The sequence below is a fragment of the Onychostoma macrolepis genome, chromosome 03 (assembly GCF_012432095.1).
Source record: "Onychostoma macrolepis isolate SWU-2019 chromosome 03, ASM1243209v1, whole genome shotgun sequence".
Classification (NCBI taxonomy): domain Eukaryota; kingdom Metazoa; phylum Chordata; class Actinopteri; order Cypriniformes; family Cyprinidae; genus Onychostoma; species Onychostoma macrolepis.
Window position 1 is genome coordinate 48,231,705 of NC_081157.1, and position 18,632 is coordinate 48,250,336.

The following is an 18,632-nucleotide window of genomic DNA, read 5'->3' on the forward strand; positions in this document are numbered from 1 at the left end:
GTGTTACACACAATCTACTAAATCTAGACAACTTTATTGTAAAGAAAAACAACAAATGAATGCATATATAATTATAATCTATGACAACAAATACTATTATAAACTAGGTTAGTGGATAATTCAGTAGCAAAAGTTACTCTAGAAAAATCATGAGTGCACAATTTTATAAAATCTAAAATTAGTGGGAAAAAACATTGTGGGGAACAAATAAAAGGGAATAAGTGTAGGACTAAATCTAAAATGATAATGCAAAATGATATACATTGCTCTTTGTATTGTTGTAAAATACATTCATGAAAAACAAGTAATGTGTATATATACATTACTTGTTTATATGGGTCATTCTACAGAAACGTCCACTTTTGGTATGGCAAAATGTCTTAAAATGTATTTATTTTTTCAACATTTAAACTTAGATAATGTGGACTCATTACAAAATGACAGCTTAATTTTTTTAATTATTATTATTAGCTTTTTTGTGCAATTATTTCAAGACCACATGTATTGTTCTTTGTCACTGGTGTTACCTTCTTTAGCAATATTAAAAGTTATGAAATATTTTTTTTCTTCTCTTTTTCAACACGTAGTCAGAGTTACAGAAAAATAATGAAAATGCAAGAAATAAGTAGATTGTGTTTTATTTATTTAATGTGACAGACAAAAACAGTACAGTAACACCAGTGACATACATTAGACCTGATATACTGATCGTCACTGGTGTTATCCATAAGGAAGGTAACACCAGTGACAATTTTCATGAAAATGCATTTTACAAAATGTCTGCTGCAAGGTATCAAGCCACATGTTGTCCATCATGGTATACTCACTAAATTAAGTAGTTTAATCCATTTGTATTATAGTTTTTTTTGTTTTTTTTCCCCCTAACAATAAATGGGTCACACCAGTGACATCAACTAAAAGCTTCATATGAAATCATGAGATAAATGAGAAAATTTCTGACAACCGAAAAGAAACAGTGGACTAAACATGGACCTTTTTTCATAGATGTTTAGAAAATAGGAAGGAGGAAGTCGAGTGATGTCATTGTGTTTTTTATTCCAAAATTAAATACATTTGTTAAGCGGTAACACCAGCGACACAACTCCAGGGGACCACTATTTTAATTACATATTTTATTTGGCATTTAGTTTTTTATGCCATTTATATCATATATTTGATAGTTATGAATAGACTTTTGTATTTTAAATGGTAGAAAATCCTGTTTTTGACCTCAAAATAAAGCACTTTCCTGCTGTACATAGCTGTGGGGACGAGCAGTTTTGTGGAATTCTTAGTATAATAATTATTAATAAAAAAAAAATTATGCCACATTGATGGCTCAGGAAGGTGTAATTGTTCAAATAACATAAAAAACTGTAATCCTAATGTGTATTTCAATTGTAATATTTCTGTAAAATCTAGGGACAGAAAAGTGGACGTTTCTGTAGAATGACCCATATATATATATATATATATATATACACACACACACACACACAGTATATACAGTGAGGAAAATAAGTATTTGAACACCCTGCTATTTTGCAAGTTCTCCCACTTAGAAATCATGGAGGGTCTGAAATTGTCATCGTAGGTGCATGTCCACTGTGAGAGACATAATCTAAAAAAAATCCAGAAATCACAATGTATGATTTTTAACTATTTATTTGTATGATACAGCTGCAAATAAGTATTTGAACACCTGTCTATCAGCTAGAATTCTGACCCTCAAAGACCTGTTAGTCTGCCTTTAAAATGTCCACCTCCACTCCATTTATTATCCTAAGTTAGATGCACCTGTTTGAGGCCGTTAGCTGCATAAAGACACCTGTCCACCCCATACAATCAGTAAGAATCCAACTACTAACATGGCTAAGACCAAAGAGCTGTCCAAAGACACTAGAGACAAAATTGTACACCTCCACAAGGCTGGAAAGGGCTACGGGGAAATTGCCAAGCAGCTTGGTGAAAAAAGGTCCACTGTTGGAGCAATCATTAGAAAATGGAAGAAGCTAAACATGACTGTCAGTCTCCCTCGGACTGGGGCTCCATGCAAGATCTCACCGTGGGGTCTCAATGATCCTAAGAAAGGTGAGAAATCAGCCCAGAACTACACGGGAGGAGCTGGTCAATGACCTGAAAAGAGCTGGGACCACCGCTTCCAAGGTTACTGTTGGTAATACACTAAGGCGTCATGGTTTGAAATCATGCATGGCACGGAAGGTTCCCCTGCTTAAACCAGCACATGTCCAGGCCCGACTTAAGTTTGCCAATGACCATTTGGATGATCCAGAGGAGTCATGGGAGAAAGTCATGTGGTCAGATGAGACCAAAATAGAACTTTTGGTCATAATTCCACTAAACGTGTTTGGAGGAAGAAGAATGATGAGTACCATCCAAGAACACCATCCCTACTGTGAAGCATGGGGTGGTAGCATCATGCTTTGGGGTGTTTTGCACATGGGACAGGGCGACTGCACTGTATTAAGGAGAGGATGACCGGGGCCATGTATTGCGAGATTTTGGGAATAACCTCCTTCCCTCAGTTAGAGCATTGAAGATGGGTCGAGGCTGGGTCTTCCAACATGACAATGACCAAGCACACAGCCAGGATAACCAAGGAGTGGCTCTGTAAGAAGCATATCAAGGTTCTGGCGTGGCCTAGCCAGTCTCCAGACCTAAACCCAATAGAGAATCTTTGGAGGAGCTCAAACTCCGTGTTTCTCAGCGACAGGCCAGAAACCTGACTGATCTAGAGAAGATCTGTGTGGAGGTGGGCCAAAATCCCTCCTGCAGTGTGTGCAAACCTGGTGAAAACTACAGGAAAGCGTTTGACCTCTGTAATTGCAAACAAAGGCTACTGTACCAAATATTAACATTGATTTTCTCAGGTGTTCAAATACTTATTTGCAGCTGTATCATACAAATAAATAGTTAAAAATCATACATTGTGATTTCTGGATTTTTTTTAGATTATGTCTCTCACAGTGGACATGCACCTACGATGACAATTTCAGACCCCTCCATGATTTCTAAGTGGGAGAACTTGCAAAATAGCAGGGTGTTCAAATACTTATTTTCCTCACTGTATATACAGTATCTCACAGAAGTGAGTACACCCCTCACATTTTTGTAAATGTTTTATTATATATTTTCATGTGATAGCACTGAAGAAATGACATTTTGCTGCAATGTAAAGTAGTGAGTGTACAGCTTGTATAAGAGTGTAAATTTGCTGTCCCCTCAAAATAAGTCAACACACAGCCATTAATGTCTAAACCGCTGGCCACAAAAGTGAGTGTTGCGCTTGAAGCAACACGGAGTCTCACTGCGCAGGCACAAGCACTTATGCGCATTCTGTGCGCAGAATGATGCGCTTGAAACAGCACGGAGTAACAGCGCTCCGCAAGTCCGCATCATGGCCGAGCACAGGAGGGTGCCCCGGTGACTGGAGCCACTGCCCCTCTGCCTGCCCTCATCGGCTGAGGTGCCCCTCTCACGAAACCCACCCCCGCTATCACCGCAGCTCAACGCGTTTAGTAACCGCTCCGCTAAAGATCCACTGATTCCGCGAATCGACTCACAATCTGTGTGCCGCTCTCTGGAGACGACAGTTCTTCCCGAAGTTTGTTGCATTAACAGGTAGATGCATTACAATCCACATTACAGTCTTGATATGCTGAATTAGCAATTTGGTAGTTTGTTTTTGTATTTGCTCTCGGTCTTCAACCAGTCGTAACAACTTAGAATATCCACGTTCTTAGAATGGTTAATCAAATTATTGTACCCGATCAGATCTAATATAAATAACACAAAATTTGCTGTTGTTTCTACACTTTGTAGAAACAAAAAAAAAAAAAAAAAAACAATGCCTTCACAAAAAAGGAGAAAGAGAGAGAAAGAGCAAAGGGAGGCTGCTAAAGTCAGTTCAACATCGCAAACACGAATTCAAAGCTCAGCAAGCATCAGGTAAATCATCATATAGAATATTTAGCAGTTTGTCACACTTTAATTCTTGCTATTAAGTATTTTTTCCCATTATAATAACTTGTCTTAGTTACTAGTAATCTAACACATTTATAATATTGTATTAAAACCATATTAATAGGCCTATAATAGTTAAAAAGGTAATGTTCTAAATGAGCTGTTTATTTGTATATAATATAGATTTATGCTGTACAATATTGAATTAAATGTCTAATACTTATACTTCCATTGAAGATGAGGCAGAAGCAGGCTCAGAGAGTGAGGAAGAGCCAACTCTATCAAAACATCTACAATAAAGTCTGAAATTATTGCAGTGCTGTCTTCTCTTTTAGTTGTACACTATGCAGTCAAAAGTTTTTGAACAGTAAGATTTTTAATGTCTTTTAAAGCAGTCTCTTCTGCTCACCAAGCCTGCATTTATTTGATCCAAAGTAGCAAAAACAGTAACATTCTGAAATATTTCTTACTGTTTAATTCTATTTAATATTCTATTTGAATGTTTTAAAATGTAATTTATTCCTGTGATTTCAAAGCTGAAGCTTTAGCATCATTACTCACATGATCCTTCAGAAATCATTCTCATATTCTTATTTGCTGCTAAAAAACATTTATTATTATTATTATTATGTTGAAAACAGCAGAGTAAAATTGTTTTCAGGTTTCTTTGATGAATAGAAAGTTCAGAAGAACAGAATTTATCTGAAATAGAAATATTTTGTAACATTATAAATTCTTCATTCATTATAAAGTCTTTCTCATCACTTTTGATCGATTTTAAAGCATCCTTGCTAAATAACAGTATTAATTTATATAATTTCTTTCCAATATACTGACTCCAAGCTTTTGAATGTTTGTAGTGTATAAATGCTGATCTTTGGATATTTCTATTCATCAAAGAATCCTGAAAAACAACTTACTCAACTGTTTTAAATATTGATAATAATAATAATAAAAATTGTTTCTTGAGCAGCAAATCAGAATATTCGAATGATTGGTGAGCAGAAGAGACTTCTTTAAAAAAAACATTAAAAATCTTCAAAAAACTTTTGGCTGGTGTATATTTGTAACAACTGGATAATTTGTATTAACAAGCACCCACCCCCTTAGTGCCACTTTTTTTTGGTTTGGCCATTGCCCCTCAAAATGTCTGTGAACGGCCCTGGTCCGCATAGAAAGGTTCAAAGCACAAAGTGAAGAGATATTAATGTGTAGTGTATTAAATCTGTGCGATAGTTTATTGAGCCTCTTCTTTTAACAGTTTTAAATTTCAGTTACTGTGCTCGTTAAGAACATAGTGCTCTCTAGTCCAGTGTTGTGAAAACAGCACGAAGATAAAGTCCTGCAAGATAAAGTCCTTTTATGCAAAACCATTTATCTTTATTTACAGATCAATATTAGGAACATTTAATAATCTTGCAGAGAGTTTCATCGTCTTGACTCTAGTAACCGAATGTGACACGCAGTTTGAACGCTGAACGGAAGATGACACACAGCCGCAGAGAGAAGGGTTTACATGAACTTGACTTAAATATTCATCCGTACCTCACATTAAACTATGCAACGGCTTCATAACACTTGAAATATAGTGCACGGAAACTTTATGGTGTTTTATAATGTGTTTGTAGCTTTTGTGGGGCTTAATAATAACACAATAGTATACGCACAATATCGGATTTGGATCGGTCTCGTCTGATTGATACCCCGATCCGGCAGAAAATGCCAATATCGGAGCGATACCGATACTGAATATCGGATCGGCGCTCCCCTAGTTGACCACTACAATATGGCGGACGGCTTTCATATAGCGGCCCATAGAAACAGTCGCTAATGAGGCATCTACATATACATATCTATGTTTTACGGATCCCATGCGAAAAAAAAAAGTGTATTTTACCCCCCAGAATGCGTTTTTACAGTTGAACCCCCCTCGAAACGCAATTGGGCTAGTTTTGAGCTAGTTTTGAATGGAAACTGGGCGAGTTTTGTGTGCTACAGCAGCATAGCACACATTGATTGGCACATGCGCATTACAGACAGGCAGAGAGCCGCAGAAGTGAAGCCCTCCCTGGCTCCCTCCCTCAGTTGTGTTCGTCTTGATCTGGAGGTGAGTGGTGTAATGAACAAACGACTAAGCTACCTGTGCCTCTAATTTACAGCTAATTATCCAAAAGGCAAATATAGTTAATTTGTCTTGCTAACATCCACTCATGTGACTCATGTGCTACATGTAATAAGTTGGCATACAGGCTAACTTAATGGAGAAACGACAGCTGAATACAGTAAAATTAATAACGTCATCAGAATCGCCACATTGATATTCAAATCAGGCGTTAGGTAATTAAAATGCGCTAATTTGCATACATTTGACACAAGGCATTGCAGATGAATAGGATAAACAAAATAACTAAATATATACTTGAAAATAGTAGAATAGAAAACATGCACATTGTGGCTTCCTTTCCTTTTTGGGTGAATGGGAGGGAATTAAAATAAATTGGTAACTAGAGTAAGTCAGAGTTGTGTTAATATATTTAACATTTTGTTTAGAAAAAAATAAATATGAGAAGTTCCCTTTTTTCAAAATTCAAAAAGACAATTGTTTTCTGGCCATTGATCCTGGTGACTCAACTCAACTATGATTTAATGCTGCCTTCACGTGCTATCGGTCGGAAATTGGAAATGAAAGGCCTCCCTATAGTCCTACTTACAACTGGGAAACTGAGATAATAAATAAAAAAATAAATAATAAAAATGAGATAGAAAACTATTATTTTATATTGTAAACCTATTTCACAATATTACAGTTTTTTTTAATGTGTTGAATAAATGTAGACTTGATGAGCAGAAGAGAGAGAGAGAAAAAAACAAAACATTAAAAATCTTACCGATCCCAAACGTTTGAATGATATTGTGTACTATAAATTTAAAAAGCAAAGGTTTACTAATCAAACAGAGTCTGACGTTGTGCGGAAACATGAAGAAACAGTAAAGGCCACAGAAGGTACATGATTATTTTCTCACGGGAAATATTGGAAACAGCAGAGACAAACACAATTCACCACTGAATTACTTACAAAACATCTCGCCTGTCCCTTAAATAATGACCGAATCAGGCCAGCGATTGTGAAACTTGGATCAAATGCTGTTTAATCATATTTGAAAGCAAAAAAAAAAATCTGTATCTTTACCGCAACAAATGCATTTAAACAAGAATCGTCTGTAATATCTGGACTAAGATTATTGTAATACAAATCAATCTTCAATTCATCTTTTCTCACATACTTCCTTCTGTTTTTCAGTCAACAATTTTCAGAGCCTGATGGGAGGGAGAAAGTTAATCTGAGGCCAGCCAAACACAGAAAGTAAAAGATTAATGAGAAATTAGTATTGTAGTGTGATGGAAACCGTTATATTTGATGGTATATCTATTTTCCTTATGTTCTATTTGCACAGGTGTTAGTATCTGTGTATGTGTCTAAATCTTTTGTCAGCATTCCTCTAACAGGGGGAGGGCTGTGACCAGTTAGAGCTAATCTGAGAAGATACTGTTGAAGGTCAAGATCCTTGGACTGTGTTTATCAGTAGAAGAGACTGTCTCCTGTCTTTCTCACAGAGCGTCTGTGTTTTTCACTCTCGGTCTTGCATTTAAAAACAGATTTAGAATTTCAGTGGTAGCCTAATTAAAAATTGGTTTTCTTTTCTTTTTTTAAGCTCTGTTGTTATCGATCATTAAGCCGTTATTCTGCCTCAGAAGTCTGTCTGAAATCACTTTTGGGAGGAACCGTGAACACAGAGTCTTTCAGACGAAGCCGCAGCGAGTCTTCTGAGGAGAGGTGAGCAATTCTCAATTCTCAAATCATATTTAAACAGTTGAAAAATTTGTGCAACAATTGCTCGTTTCTGCCCTGTCTTCTTCGAGTACAGTGCGGTTTTTGTGTTTGCTGACTTAAACACTTAAAACGAGCACATGAGGAAAACAAGTTCATTCAGACCTGAGCGATCTTGTGTGTTTTTGTATGTTTGTGTGAATGATTGTTTTGATATATGGCGTGACAATGTTGCCGTTACTGAATGTCTCGTGATCTGTGAGAGGAATGGATGCGAACAGATATTTTGCTGCTGCGATTTTATTCCTAAATAGGTGCCAAAATCCTAGATATTTTAGGCAATATAGAAATCCTTGCCAGGATGCATCCGGGAAAAATTGCACGTATGGTCACCCTATTTCTTCGTTATTTCTTTTTTCTTTTGAGATGTATCTTCGGCAGATCAAATTTGTTATAGTCACTTTTATAGCATGATAAAAGTTCATTTAAGCTTCGATATTCGCTGGATGACCACTTATGTTGTAAAAGGGAAAATTCAGAAAATTCCAGCCACAGTTAAAAAAAGTGGCCAGACAGACTTAAAAATGTATGAATTACAGCATTTTTTTTTTTTTACTGTACTTGTATAAGGAGAGGTCATTGAGGTAAAGTAATTGAGTACTGTACTTGTGTACTCTGAACATATGAAGAGAGGTATTGGCAAAATGTCACCTGTAGTAAGTCAGTCACTAGGAATGTACTAAAAAATTTGGAACGTGAAAATATTTTGGTGAATTATAATAGGCTAATTAAAAAAAATAAATAAATAAAAAGAAAATTCTCACCTGTTGAAAGTCATTCTCGTCAACAGGAACCTACTAAAGCTTGTGATCTTAAATTATTTTTGTGTGTTAAAAGTTATTTGAATGAAACTGGCAGATGGTCCCATATGAAATTTTCTCAAACATGTGTATATGTGACTCTGGAAAACCAGTCACAAAACCAGTCATAAAGGTAATTGTTTAAAATTGAGATTTACACATCACATGACAGCTGAATAAATAAGCTTTTCATTGATGTATGGTTTGTTAGGAGAATATTTGGCCTCAAGCCTGTATTGATTTGATCGAAAGTACAGCAAAAGCAGCAAAATTTAAATCTTTATATATATATATATATATATATTGATTTCAAATCATTTTAGCATCGTTACTCAAGTCACATGATCCTTCAGAAATCATTCTAATATTTTCATTTGCTGCTCAACAAACATTTATTATTATTAATATTATGTTGAAAACATCTGAGTAGAACTTTTAAGGTTTCTTGATGAATAGAAAGTTCAGAAGATCAGTGTTTATCTGAAATAGAAATTTTATGTCATATTAACATTATAAATGTCTTTATCATCAATTTAAATCATCCTTGGTAAATAAAAGCATTAATTGCTATAATTTCTTACTCAAATAAATAAATTAAATAATAATAATTATACTGACTCCAAGCTTTTGAATGGTATAATGTATGATGTTACAAAAGCTTTTTATTTCAGATGAACGCTGATCTTTGATCTTTTATCAAAGAATCCTGAAAAACTGTTTTAAATAATAATAATAATAGTAGTGCTGTCAATCGATATATTTCTGGATATCCAATTCTGGATATACGTTTATAGCACTATAGCACTGTTGCTGTGTCCAAAATCGCTCACTCATTCACTTATTTCCTAATTCAAATTCAGACAATGATGTACACACAAACATCTCCGTCACATGTACTTTTATCTTACATGTACCTATTTGTTTCTGAACAGACAGCAGATTGCTGGAGCTCAAACAGTGAAAATGGCTTCACTGTCTGATGAAGATTTTTCTTGTCCCGTGTGCTTTGAAATCTTCAAGACTCCTGTTCTTCTGTCATGTAGTCACAGTGTCTGTAAAGAGTGCCTTCAACAGGTCTGGAGAACCAAGAAAACTCAGGAGTGTCCCGTCTGCAGGAGAAGATCCTCAAAACGTTGCCCTCCGTGTCATCTTGCGTTGAAAAACTTGTGCGAGTCGTTCCTGAAGCAGAAAAAGGAGAGGCTTTCATCAGGATCTGAGGAGATCTGCGGTTTACACAGTGAGAAACTCAAACTCTTCTGTCTGGAGGACAAACAGCTGGTGTGTTTGGTGTGCAGAGATTCACAGAAACACGTCAATCACACATTCAGACCCATCAGTGAAGCCGTTTCATCATGTAAGGTAAGACAAATGAGTTTTTCAACTTCTTGCTGTTGAAAATTAAGTGTGATTTGATGTGATTTCAGTGATCTGAACCCCATTAAAAATACAGTTCCACAGATTTGGGAATTAGTAACTATGGGGGCAAATACTTTTTTCTCAAATAACTTTGGCATGTACAAACTGTGCTTTGTGTTCACTCAGGTTGCCTTTTTTATGGCAGGTTTTAATTTTGGAATGAATTTAGTATGAAAGGTACACAAAACCAAAGGAAATCAGGATGGGGGCAAATATTTTCGCACTGCATTGTTTGACCATATCACTTTATCATCTTCTCTTTTTTCCCACTGTAATCTGGTGTCTCATGTATTTTTGTTCAATTCTAGGAGGAGCTCAATACAGCACTGACATCATTACAGAAGAAACTTCAACGCAATAAAAACATTAAAGGAGGGTTTGAGGAAACAGTTCGACACATCACGGTGAGGAAACCGAATCCAGAGTCATTTTCATTACAGCCACAGGATCACTATATGTGACCCGTGCTGGCAAAATGAGTCGGAATGATTTTATCTTTGTTATTAAAAATAAGAACAAAGATGCAAATAAACAGTAGTTTAAACAAGAGCAGCGAGTGATTCCATCTTTTCTTTTAATGTTTGATTAACATTGAGACAGATCTATATTAGGACCTACTGCAATGCATGGATCTAATATAATGTTACACATCAGATTTTACCCCAACCATTAACTAAACATTCATAAGACATAACAGATTATGTTTGTGTGACTCTCGGCAAGACATATTTTGCAATAATGAACTTTATAGGGAGATTTGCACGCTTTGCAAATGTCAGTCAGCACGATTTTTTTGTTTTTTAATCAGCATGGGTTTGAAAATCATATTTCACTGGTTTGGACTCATGTTATCGAGAATTCGATATAAATATTCACAAAGCTTGAATACTGCGCTTTGCAACAATAGACCTGCAACAGCAGTCATCCAGAAGTGAGCAGAGAAGGTACTCCTCTCAGAAAACATACAAATAAAGATAATTTTAGTTGTTTAATTACTATTTGGAGTATTGGTGTCGCTAGAAGAGGACTTAAATAACTCATTTAGTGAAAATCTCAAATTCCACCAAAACTGACATTTTTCACTTCTTTTGCCTGTTGCTCAAAATTAGACCGACTCATTTTATCAGCACGGGTCACATATACAGTTGATCTTATTTATTTAATATAATGGATTACAGATGATTATTTTTGTAAATGCCATGCAGCGATATGCTTCTGGATCTGTTATGTCGGTATCTGAGTTTCTCTCTGATCTGAATGATGTGATTGTGTTGAATGTGGTTTGATTTCAGTCTCAAGCTGAGCACACAGAGCATCAGATTAAACAGCAGTTTGAGAAGCTTCATCAGTTTCTCAGAGATGAAGAAGAAGCTACAATCACTGCACTGAGGGAGGAAGAGGAGCAGAAGAAGCAGAAGCTGGAGGAGATGAACAGACACATCTCAGCTCTTTCACACACAATCAAAGACATGGAGGAGATGATGAAAGCCAGTGATGTCTGCTTTCTGAAGGTCTGATTTCAGATCATTGATTGATTGATGATTGATTGAGTTGTTGATGATCAATGGTGTTTTTGTTCTGCAGGAGTTTCCAGTCTCAATGGAAAGGTGAGTGATCTGCTGGTGTCTCTGGTCTCTCTGCTTCTGATCCAAAGCCACTGCAGTTCTGATCCTGAATGTTCTGATCCTTCTTCCAGTGTCCAGATCTCATCAGAGCCGGATCCACAGATGCCTTCTGGAGCTTTGATTCATGTGCCACGATACTTGGGCAAACTGCCCTTCAGAGTCTGGAAGAAGATGCAGGAGATCATCCAGAACAGTGAGTCTGACTGCAGAAGATCTGAGCTCGTATACACACACACTGGAAATGATGCATGAGCCCAGGGAATATTGACAGATTTCAACATTATGTGTGAAGAACCAGATGATCTACTGCACCAAAATCAGCTGCTTACTTTTAGTATGTATGTATGTGTGTGTGTGTGTGTGTGTGTGTGTATATGTTATATATATATATTACAGTATATACAGTATATATATATATATATATATATATATATATAAACAGAGCTGTATGTTAACTTTTTGCACATAGCACTGGTGCTACAGAGGTTGAAAGTTTTGTAGCACATGCCAAACAAAAAAGTTGTAGCACAAGTTAGGGGTGGGCGATATGGCAAAAATAGCATAGCTCCATTTTATTCAGGAATATCACAATTCATGATTTTATCACAATTCTTTGTCATTTTGGTTTTACTATTAAGTTGCCTAAGCAGTACAGCTAAACTAATTTCCCTATTGTAAAAAAAAGCTTTTCAAGGTAACAAAATATAAAATAAAAAAGAATGGCAGACATTTATACCAAAGTGGACGAAGATAAAAATCTTTGTCATTATTTTATCTTTGTTATTAGAAAATAAGAACAAAAGTGAGTGAGTAAATAATGACAGAAATGTAATTTTTGGGTGAACTATCCCTTTAATGACAGTCAGCAGCATGTTTAGTACTGTCCCTTTAAGACCTGCATGTATCAGTTTCTCTCTCAACTGTTTACTTTCATTTTAGACATAACTAACTGTGTTTATATGTAAACCTTGTGTGCTTTTGACAGTATTAGACGCAAAATCAATCAGACGCAAAACTTATAAGTTGAGTTAAGTCTTAAACTTAAGTTTAGTAATCGGGCGTTGTTTGAAAGTGCGCGTGCTTCATGTGTACGCACTCAGAAGCACATCAGAACACCACGTGAGTTAAATGTTTTACCTGCAAGGCTTTAAAGCAGTTGCAAAGAATGGACTTTTGTGATTGCGCATAAGTGCTGTGTACCGTAAGTGTTCAGTTCAGTTTTAGTAATTTTACTTCAATTTATTTCTATTAGTTGGCAAAGCAACTTTTCTCATTTGCATTTGATTTTAATTGTTAGATTATTATTTATTTTAAGTTTTATTGTAGTAAATGGAAATAATCAAAAATAATATTAATAGTTGTAGCTTTTGTTAACAATATCAGCAATATCATTATTACCTCCCTATCTTATTCTGTTCTATTCCTATTCTATTCTATCTATAGCACAACTGTACATATGGCATTTTATTTTTCAATTTATTTTTCAATTTTTGTTTGTTTAAATATTTACAAATGTGTATTTTTATTCTCATCTTATTTTTATTGTCTGTGTGGTGTTGTTGTCTCTGTGTACTGGAAGCTTGTGACACTAAAACAAATTCATTGTATGCGCAAGCATACTTGACAGTAAAGCTCTTTCTGACTTTTGACTTCTAAAGATATAGGGCCAGTTTTACTAAACAGGGCAAATTAGCGTGAGAGCGCAATTCCAAAGGAGTGCCGTTGGGAGGGGAAATTTCTGCGGGTGATTTACTAACAATGCGCAAATTAAAGAACACATACGCAACATCTCATTTACATATCGACCAAAGAAATATACCAAGCACAGCGCAAGTTAGAGCAGTCGCAAATAAAGATTAAATAAATAAAGAAGCCATAGTAGCTGAAAAGAACCGGAGGCCAAAAAATGCTAGAAGTTTTGATAGACGTGGTATTGCGTGACTCAGTTGAGGGTTCCAAGCCGTCTTTTATTTCCTGAAGCAAATTAAAAATAACATGGCTTGGCAAACGATATTTTCGTGTTCTTTTTGCTTTCCAAATAGATTACGTGTGGAAAAATCCTCTCCCTTCTACCACGCAGTTTCTCATCTCTGCGGTGCCTCCTCCTAGCAACAAACTGCAGCCATTTCAAGTGCAAAAGACATGCTTTTTTGGGGCGTTAAATATGGGGCAAATATATCAGTAATTTGACGAGCGCAAATGTTAGTAAAACACATTGTATGATTCATTTGAATACTCTCCTCCCATAAATTTTGCGTCTGACAGGGAAACTCCTAGAAATGCATATTCAGTAAGGTCAGGCGCAAAAATACCTGACAGTACTATTTTAATGCCAAAAGACGGTTTGCGCTGGCGCAAGCTGTTAGTGAAACTGGCCCATAAACTTTATTTCTTTTGCATTATTATTTATCTCATTTGAATATGACAGCACTGTCTAAAGTTCTGTACAAACCTAAGATTTTGCATTAGAAAACGCTTTTCAATATAATTTAATATAATTGGCAGCGTAAATTAAATTAATATTTTTTTCAGTATGTCACGCGCTGTTTCTGGTTTAACTTTCAGTATTGATAAATCACACAGAGAATGACTGAAAAGGTCTGATGTGTTTGATCAACAGGACGAGTGTCATAATTCATAATCATCTGTGTTGGGTTCACTCTTGATCATTATGTGAACATCAGAATAACAGCATCTGTTGATTGTGTCTCATCAGCTCCTGTGATTCTGGATCCAAACACGGCTCATCAATGGCTCATCGTGTCTGATGATTTGACCAGTGTGAGATTCAGCGAGAAGAATCAGTATTTTCCTGATAATCCGGAGCGATTTGACTATTTTCGCTGTGTTCTGGGATCAGAGGGTTTTAACTCAGGAACACACTGCTGGGATGTGGAGGTTAAACAGAGTTCATCCTGGATTCTTGGAGTAACTACAGCATCAAACCAGAGGAAGGGATGGCGTTTCTTTAACACTGATGTCTGGACTGTGGAGTATCATCAGGATGGATGGTCTCCAGATTTTGGTTTTCGAGTGAAACGGAAGCTTGATCGTGTGAGAGTGTATCTGGACTATGACAGAGGAACGTTGTCATTCTCTGATCCTGTAACTAACACACATCTACACACAATCACATCCACCTTCACTCACACACTCTTTCCAATCTTCAGTAATTATGATTTATCTTCCTCTATGAGGATCTTAGCGATCAATAGTCAGTAATCATTACCCCTGTAGGTGTGGATTTTCCTGCTTTCATCTCAATATTTAATCCAGATCACAAGAGTAAGATGTGATCTGAAACTGAAGAAACTGTCTACCAATAGCTGCTCGCATCAAATTCAAGGTACTGACATTTGCCTACAAGACAACAACTGGCGCTGCACCAATATACCTAAACTCGCTAGTTCAAACTTTTGCGCCCTCCAGAAGTTCTGCAAGTGAACGCCATCAGAAAGAGGCATAAAATCACTCTCACGGACCTTTTCCTGGACTGTTCCCAGCTGGTGGAATGACCTCCCGATCTCAATTCGAACAGCTGAGCCATTTTCAAAAAAACATCTAAAGACACTTTTTGCCAGCACCTGACCAACTTATACTAGCACTTACCTATTCTATTCTATTCTGTTTATATATTTTTAAAACCTAGCTACGTGTACTGTGCTAGACTAACTGAGACTTGTCATGACACTTGTATACTGTTGCTCTCTCGTTGGTCTGATTGCTTCTATTGTTCTCCTCATTTGTAAGTCGCTTTGGATAAAAGCGTCTGCTAAATGATTAAATGGAAATGTAAGTGACTAAGAGACTGTTGATCTTAATATCAGATAATAATCACTCAGAAAACAAGTAAATTTATTCATCTTTAAAAGTGAAAAATTATTAAAACACACAAAGCATTAAAATAAGTCATGTTAATCATCAATCAATGATGTGTCATGAATAACACCCTAGCAACTACATAGCAACCAATCCGAACACCCTAGCAACTAGCCAGAGTACCCTAGCAATTGCATAGTGATCTGTGTGTTTGTGTGTGTGAGAGAGAAGGTTATGGCTGCACAATCAGTACATGTATCTGTACACCTCCCCCGCGTGATCTACGTCCATGCCTCCATGTTAATAAACTGCCCCTGTAGTTTATTCATTAAACAATCACTACAATTACAGACACATGTACTGATTGTGCAGCCATAACCTTAAATATCATATACTATCAATCATAAGCATATTACTCGAATATTGGAGTCACACCAGATCTGAAAGCACTTTCCTCTTGCTGTAGAAATAGACATATTCAATGGTGTTTTTGTCCTTCATGCCGTGATCAACCACCTGATTAAGAAGAGATTGAATAGTTAATCGCTGAGACAGGGATTGAAGGGGTGAATTCAGTAAACAAACACTCTTGAGCATCTTATGTAAATGCAGAAATCTCCATATTGTTCACCGAACACTCAAGTAAGTACACACAATCAGCACTGAAATACTACATAAACTGGTTCTGTGAAACAGTCGTGTCTGTTGCAGCACTGTAAAAGAAAAAAAAAGTCCTGTAAATTTAACAATAAAATGCTGTTTTCACATAATAAGAAAACATTTTTTTTTTTTTTTGCGATGCATTGTGGGACATGTTGATCAGCAACAGTATGACACTTTTATTTAACAGCACAATACCATATTTTCCCTTGTACATGTGCTTATAAGAAGACATTTTGGTTTATTTGCACGAGGTCATTTTGCAGCTCTGCCTTTTATTGTTTTATTTCTAAAGTGATTATTACTTTTAAATATTAAAGGGTTACACTTTATTTTGATAGTCCACTTTAGACATTCTACTAACTATAAGTAATTTGTAACTACATGTCAACTACATGTCAAATAATTCTCATTAATTTACAACTATAATTTGTTGTATGTTGTGGACCCATCAAAATAAAGTGTTAGAAGATATTAAGAAGACAGTCTACTAATACTCTAATCACTGCTAGTTGACATGTAGTTGCAAAGTTACTTAAGGTCAATTGTTGAAATTTTGTCCGAAATTTCCGCACGTTAAAAAATAAATACGACCTCACGTTGTGTCAATCACGTTTACACACTGCCTCCGAAACTTTCGTCCATCATAAAAAAATTCAGATCAGGTTCGATTTTAGGGGAGGTTCGATCTAGCATGCATTTGATAGGAAAGGATGAGGAATACGAAAAAACGGAAAAACGCACGTGAAAATATCGGACTCAGTGTGCAGTGACCTTTACTGTTAGTAGAATGTCTAAAGAGCACTATCGAAATAAAGTGTTACCTATTAAAGTTTAGACATCCAATTAAGCTTTTGGGATTTAAATTTGATTTGCGATTGGCGTTTTAATCAGCAAGTTACCACAGGAGCATGATTCCTTTGTACAGACTGGCATCATATTTTTCTAACCGGCACATCCTAAGCCTTATCCGAGTAAAAAATTACTGTAGAATGATGTTTTTTTTTATCTTACAATTACATTTTTTATTACAATTAAAATTCAGTTACAATTTTAGCGTGAGGTTCAAACCGTCCATTATCTTCTGGTGTTATTTGCAACTGCGTTTTTGGTTTTATCTGTAGGTTTTCAGAGTAACGTACTCTTAAAAATATTAAGATACATTATGAAGAGTCAGAGAAGCATAATTTGATGATAGGACAGCTTGTTTTAACCATGGAACAGTAATCGAGCAAGATAGCATTGTTAGCTCATTAGCACATACTCACACTGCATTTGATTTGTTATTTAATACCGTCACACAATTTATGCAACAAACACATGTCCCAATCTTTATCTAAGCAAAAGACCTGTGTATGAATAAAATTCATCATTCTTGTGTGATTACTGTGAACATGTGTATTCAAACCGCTGTGACTGCAAAAATAGCAGCATGACAGATGGACAGTTGGAATTTCTAGGTTTTATTTTATTTTTTAACTTTATTTGAATTTTTGTGGGGGATGTCTGTAATTAGTTAACTAAGCTATCTATTCTTTACATTATGTTTTCCTTGTACTTGTAGTTCAACTACTGAAGGCTGACCCTGTAGAGAAGCAAAGGACTCATTCTTTAATTAAATGCAAGTTTGCCTATTGTTTTTTACTTTATTGAATTGTTTGGGCTGGTTTGACTGTAAGCCAGTGGTATGGCCTTAAAATATCTGCATATTGGTGTTAGTAGTGGCAGCATGCTTTATTTCTATGGCTCAGAATGATTTATCCTCATTTCCTTTTCTGTTGATGCATTTATTCCAGTAAGAACTCTGTTATGAGATACCACAAAGTCCTCAGACTCGTCGAGAGTGGCTCAACTAAGGCAGATGCCTATAGTAGCGTGGAGGTGGACTGAAACACAATCGTCTATCAAGCATCATTTGCAGAGCTGGCTGCAGTTAACCCTGAAATGTACAAGGTCCTGAGAGCTGGATTCAAAAAAGGTCATAGCCTGCAAAAGTTTGCTGACAAACGTAAGGCTCGGTGTATTTTGGAGCCAAATGCCAGTCTCATCAGTGCCATAAAACAGGCCAATGACTTGTTAGCAGGGCTGGGAAGGTTACTTTTAAAATGTATTTCACTACAGATTACAAAATACATGCTTTAAAAAGTAATCAGTAATGTATTTCGTTAGATTACTCAGGTTTAGTAACTTAATCTAAATACTTTAGAATACTTTGAAATACTTAAGCTATGTAACACAAAGGAACATGATGTCTTGTTTTTATGTTTTCCAACTCTAAATAAAAGTGACATCTACCAGTCATAAGATTTGAGTTTTCTTTGCATTTTATTTTTAACAACATTGGTTTTCCACAGCATTTCTATGAACAACAAAAACAAATTGTCATTTAAATCTACCAATCAATATATCAATTTGAATTAACCGAAATAAAGACTAAA

At 35.9% G+C, this 18,632-nt stretch overlaps 1 protein-coding gene across 12 annotated transcripts; it reads left to right on the forward strand.

Moving 5' to 3' along the window:
- Positions 1-3,372: 3,372 nt before the first annotated feature.
- On the forward strand, positions 3,373-18,554 carry LOC131537324 (zinc-binding protein A33-like). Of its 12 annotated transcripts, none has more exons than XM_058770668.1 (9): positions 3,373-3,642; positions 6,021-6,091; positions 7,287-7,820; positions 9,607-10,033; positions 10,399-10,494; positions 11,383-11,601; positions 11,675-11,697; positions 11,787-11,908; positions 14,432-18,552. In XM_058770668.1, exons 4-9 carry the CDS (start codon positions 9,638-9,640, stop codon positions 14,935-14,937), a joined length of 1,362 nt encoding a protein of 453 aa, XP_058626651.1. In that variant the 5' UTR covers positions 3,373-3,642; positions 6,021-6,091; positions 7,287-7,820; positions 9,607-9,637; the 3' UTR covers positions 14,938-18,552. The 12 variants fall into 12 exon arrangements, with proteins under 12 accessions (XP_058626651.1, XP_058626656.1, XP_058626654.1 ...); XM_058770673.1 differs by having other exon boundaries at positions 7,479-7,820; XM_058770674.1 differs by lacking the exons at positions 3,373-3,642; positions 6,021-6,091 and having other exon boundaries at positions 7,335-7,349; positions 7,479-7,603; positions 7,739-7,820.
- The last annotated feature ends 78 nt before the right edge of the window (positions 18,555-18,632 follow it).